Source organism: Argopecten irradians, chromosome 11, assembly GCF_041381155.1.
Source record: "Argopecten irradians isolate NY chromosome 11, Ai_NY, whole genome shotgun sequence".
In the NCBI taxonomy this organism is placed as follows: Eukaryota; Metazoa; Mollusca; class Bivalvia; order Pectinida; family Pectinidae; genus Argopecten; species Argopecten irradians.
Genome location: NC_091144.1, coordinates 9,835,662 through 9,841,661, shown reverse-complemented (window position 1 = coordinate 9,841,661; position 6,000 = coordinate 9,835,662). Strand labels below are relative to the sequence as shown.

The window sequence follows — 6,000 nt, the reverse complement described above, 5'->3', positions numbered from 1 at the left end:
AGAGGATCTGTCATGATTTTCCCTTATATCAAATTAACGAAACGAGATTGAGATTTCTTTTATATATTAAAATGAAAAACTCGAAACGAGTATCAGCAATCTATTATGAAGGAAAACGAAGGGCCGTCCTTACATGACTCTAACTATTAATAGAACGCTAATTAATCAACCAAAGAAATATTCCCCAACAGTCATTCACGGTTGTCGTCATGCAGGACTGTCAGACGCTGTTTTTTCTCTTTCAACTTTTACTATTTGATTTAGGAGATTTGAACGATGTTTTCATTGATTACCATGTTCAAATCGATTCGATACGAGAAGATAAAAATTGATACTGCGTTCATGTACCGTTAGTGTTGTCGACGTTCAATTCAGCATTTCGTAGTAAAATATGAATAAGAAAGGTCGTTTTTTCCCATTAAGATAATCTATTCATCGAAATCAACCAATCACAACACAGATAGGTTATATTCCACGTGTGTAATAAATAAAATGTATAGCTTGATTAAATGAGAGAGCATGGAAGTCGTATGATAAATGTTTTCCGGGATGATTCCATTGGGACGATAATTCGAAATAAGTCTGAATTCTCATTGAAATCAATCCACCTAACTTTTGACAAACTAAACACCATAGCAGCCGTGTCAAAAGTTTTTCTGATGCTGTTTTATTACAAAACCAAGCACTGGCTAATTATCATCAGGTGCAACAATCATCAATATCCTTATCGAAGTAGTAAGTAAGTAACTGTTTCGTTCATGTGACCATCTGATTAAAATACAGATTCTTTTTGACCACACTGTCCTCTTATCAAATATAGTGATAATATGGATCTGTATTTTACTCTTATTCTCTGTTTGTATATTGCACTTTGATGCGTAATCTATGTAAATCTTTGGATTAAATTCAATGTAAACAGTTTTTTCGTTAAGAGAAAGGTTAGGAAGAAGAAAGTAATTTTCGAAGACAAGAACTTCAACGATCAATGCAATGGGGACAACATGTACAGTTTCTTTCTTAGTTCTGTAGGACAGCCATCTGACAACTCCTAACGTCTCCCATTACATCGCCTCGCATTTGATATTGAGTTGAGCCTCGCCTCTATGAAAACGGGTCTTGATTCTGTCCCCTGGCCGAGACACACCATAGTCTATAAACGTGGTGGTTTTTGTTAAGCAGGTTATGTGGACTACTGGTTTGGTCGTTATCAGTATAACATGACCAGATGGGATGTGAAATTTGGTATCTTTGGTGGTATACTTCAGTGATATATTACTCGGAAAACAGCAAAATTATTGCTAAAATACAAAGAAATATACCTCAGCATCCCAAAACGCACATACATTGAGAGACGCCACATAGACCAGTCTTTAGTAATCCTAGATATGAAATGGACGATAAAACCAATCAGCTCATCCAGTATTAACAAGGAAAACAACAACACTAATAAATATTTACAGAATTTTATATGTATATATCTGTTGATAACTACGACATCAGGACCATACAAATAAATACGCAGGCATACTGAGGACTCGGTGATGGGGCCTATTAACATGAGTGATTCCGAAATGTGTTCAATAGCATCGCTCCTCTGACAGTCATCCTCAATCTATATAACAAATTTAGAACAGGATAATTTTTCTTTCATGTCTTGTCATTCTGATAAGTCACATGATATGCAACGTCTTTCAATTAAGTTGAATTACATACATCATTCAGTTCTAAATAAATGTAGGGAGGAGAATCGCTTTCAAAAATAAAAAGCATAATTATGTTGTAACTACATCGTAGCGGCATGATTTTAAAGATGACATGCTAAATCAAGTGTATCAATTTCATTACAAGTATACATAAGGAACATTACAAATTGATATTATAATGATATTCACATTATATATATTAATATTATATATAGACATGACAAATTTATACATAATTTAATAAGTCAATTATATATTTATGAATCATACATATGTATCTCCATATAAAAAAAGGCTTTGCGATCCCCGCCACATACCGTTGAAAATATTTCTTGGATTTAATTTCTAATAAACAAATACTTAAACAGGCAGTTAATGTTGTGAACAAATAAAAAAATGGATACACATTTTAAATTTAATTAGTTAATGTAAAATTTAATTGGCTTTTCCCCATTAAAAACGTTTCATTTTCAATTGTTCTATGCAAATTTTATGCAACATTGTTTTTTTTATTTCCGGTTGAAACCAAAAGTGTGATGATATATATGTGGCGAGGAACTATGGGTAACAGTCAGCGTATTATCGCTGACATCTGGGCGAGCTTCCATGTTTCTAACATAGAAATACAGATTCCAATGATGTATTTAACGACGCTGTCTTGTGAGAATTAAGAACGGACAATTAGACAATCATGCAAAACAATGAAATGTGTGAATTGATAAAATATGACAGCGTGTAAAGTCATCGTGTTCTGGAATTGGTCAATTGAGGCAAAAGCCGCCACATCATATATTTCTTCAAAATCAATAGGAGTTTTATGTTAATTAACTAAGTGCAAATATGCGAATAAGTTAAGGCAAAAACGGTAACAATAAGATCACAAAACTTCACAGAGCATATATGGTGTTGGCATGATACTCAAGAAAATAAGAGATCGGTATATATTGACCACTGTTGTCGCGATCACTAAACAAACTCAAGCCAAGTCCACCCAGTGATGCTCCGGTGTCAGAGGTATGATTCCAAAGAAAGAAAACAATTTGATCTTATTCACTTTATATGTTGAACTTGTATTAAACTGTCGCGTGTTATTTGATTTACCTCTGATTCAATAAGAATCTGTCAGGAACACAACTTAGATGTCTTGAACGTATATGCAAGGACCGATATTACCAACAAAATATTTCATAAATCTCCCTGAATATAACGTCGATATCAGCTGATATTATAAGTGACGTCATAAAGGTATAAGACATCAATATCATCTGACGGAGGTCTCGCATTGATTGTACCAAGACTATTGTATCGAACTTTCACAGACGAGAATGGTTGTCTATCGCCGTGCTGTTTCACGCACGTGGCGAATTGTCGGCCTGGTATGACAGACTAACACCTTGCGGAAGTACATTGTAGATAATGTGTGACGGTCAAATGGGGGAGACAGAGCAGGCATTAGCAGCTCTCCCATCAACTTGGTCGAACAACGTCCGTAAAGTATTTATGAACTGGTTAATATATCCCTTTAGTTTTATTTATTTTCATCGCAAAGTTCATTCAAAATCAAAAATTTAAATTTTTGATCGGAATTGTTATTTCCTTTTACTAATTAAAACTCCTATTTAAGAATTGAGGACATGGTAAATACTATAATATTTAAATTGCATTATCGTCCTTTTATCGCCAATTTCATCAAAATATTACTTTATCAAATTTTTACAATCACATCCTATGATTTCATCTTAAATATCTATTAAGTACTATTTATAGTTATAACGAACATCAGAGTGAGTGTTAATTTTTCTTCCGGCAAATGTTTAATAATTTATTTAGCTATATGGATTTTCAGGTTTATTCTGGTACCATGAACAGTTGATATTGACGATAGTACCTGACGACAGCATTACAGAAGACGAGAACATTTCATTGAACAATTCGATATCCAGAGTTTTTTAAGCTGTGTATACTTTCAAGATAAAGATAATGATGTTAGTTCACCCAAACAACGTAATGCGTACTAAACAATCCCATTTAATTGTAGGATATCGGACGTATTAACGGTAGTCCCAGTATGTCTATCATTATCAACACAGAATATCTCACGAGGGCGTCATTAGTGGACATTGTAATTAGCACGTGCATAACGTTTGCATGAACTCTCGTATGACCCCATCGGACACGGAGTAACATAACGATGTGTCGACCAGTATCTAATTGACTATGTGGTGTCTTTTATATTAGTTATAAATATATGCCTTGTCACATTAAATGAGGCAATTTGATACAGAAGTTCCGTCGATAATGGCATCAGTAGAGGAACGACAAGAAGCTGTTTCCATGGATGACCGCTCGTTATGTGACCAAGCATACGGACTCTGCCAGTACCGACCGGGCTACATGCTGACCACCAATATCAATATATGATCTAGTTATACCACATCGATACACCCCATCTGTGTTGACTGGAGGAACATTTTCTTTTAGTACGGCTTGTTAGGTTGCTGAAGTTATATTCAAAATAATTTCTGTTATTATTAAATTTCGATATTGACGGACACGTGACAATAAATTCAGCCATTTCAAAGAGAAGTTATCTATATGTAATAAAAAAAATATTATAATGTAGTCTTATTGTTGCGTCAAATGTTTCGTCTGGTGCCGTTCTGGCTATGACCTTTCATATCGTTTATATATTGCCTCAACTGGTTTGGGAGAATCAGTTATTTCCTCCGTGTCTCGAAATTGTGAAAATTGACCTTTGATGAAAACTAAGAAATAACGATGACATTGCATGTTAAATGATATATAAGAGTAAATAGAAGTACACAATGCCTTTGTTCTGCGGGATATGTCTATCTCCCTACTATACAAGTGAGACTGCTGTCCGTTATGAAAAACGACAAGAGTTCCGGTCTGAGGCGACAAAATCTGACGCCTATGATGCTTCGAAATGTATTGTCATTTAGGTACTTAAAACGGTTAAACAATATCGACACTTCATAGTGTCAAAGACACATAGCCTATACCACAATAGTGTCATGTGATTCGCTCGTTCATATGCAGTCACCTTTAGGTGTCACCGATATCGATCCTCATCACAAAGTGTGGACTGTCTATGTACTATGTGTTCCTTCACTGTCCACATCAGTGTTCACTTTCAGTTCCACCTTCTCAGATTCCGGATCGTAGAAAGCTTTCGGCTTATTAGTTGGACTACAGTCATTCGGCTTCTCTCGGTCTTTTTGTGGTGATCTATTAATCACGACCGAGGGTTGAGTGTCCACGTTTGTGTATTGCGTATAGTTGCCATTAACTGGTCGCTCCCGTTCCCTCCGGAACAAAAAAGGGAGAACTTGCTTAAATTCTTTTTTGAAATTGTCATTCATCCATGCGTAGAGAAACGGGTTATAAATAGTTGAACTCATGGCTATAACGTGAGCAGAGAAAAATATTAAAGTATAATAATACCAAAGAGGTATATGACTTTTGTACTCCACCGTCAGCAATACAGTGTTCAGGGGAAGCCAGCAACAAACAAAGATTGTCACCATGGCGATCAACATCTTATTTGTCCTTCGTTTGCGCTTAATTTCCGTTTCGTCCCTTTCGCGATATTTTGATCCACTGCCGATCTTTGACCTCGACCTTTTCTTAAGAGCCAACGAAACCTTGGCGTAACAGTAAGTTATGATACTGCAAGGCACGATGTACTGAAGGACAAGGCTAGTAACGGTGAAGAACTGGGACGCCTGCCGGCGTGGCCAACTTTCCTCGCATGTGCACCCTTCGGGACTCTCCTCTTTCAACTCCATGTATATTCCGAGAGGAAGCGATATAGATATAGAAATTATCCAAATAGCAACAATCATTAGCAAGCAGACACAAACTTTCATACGGGGCTTAAAGGGGTAAACAATGACAAAGTAGCGGTCAACTGCAATGGCTGTAGAGGTCAACGTGGATACGTATACGCTGATACCCAAAGACATTGGTACGATGTGGCACAATGCCTCGCCAAACATCCATGAGTTGAGAAAGTAGCTGAGGGGAGTAAATGGAACAGCCAAGAGGCACATTAGAATGTCGGACACGGCCAAGTTTGTAATGAAAATATTGGTGATAGTCTGCATGGTTTTGTTGCGTACGACACAGTACACCACTAATGTATTACCACTGATGCCAAGCAGGAAGATTAAGGCGTACATGATGATAAACAGACCGGTCAGCCAAGGTTGGTGCATTACCTAGTGAAAACAAAGAAATGGGTTAGCAGATAAACATATTGACCTATTTTAATGTT

The 6,000-nt window shown here is 36.3% G+C and overlaps 1 protein-coding gene across 1 annotated transcript in view; it reads right to left on the bottom strand.

The window, feature by feature from the left end:
• Positions 1-1,449: 1,449 nt before the first annotated feature.
• Positions 1,450-6,000, bottom strand: part of LOC138334715 (neuropeptide Y receptor type 2-like) — a 68,478-nt gene continuing 63,927 nt past the window's right edge. Inside the window, exon 4 of the mRNA XM_069283400.1 lies at positions 1,450-5,944. Within this exon, the coding sequence (XP_069139501.1) occupies positions 4,814-5,944 (1,131 nt within the window). The 3' untranslated portion in view covers positions 1,450-4,813. The remainder of the gene's footprint in view (positions 5,945-6,000) is intronic.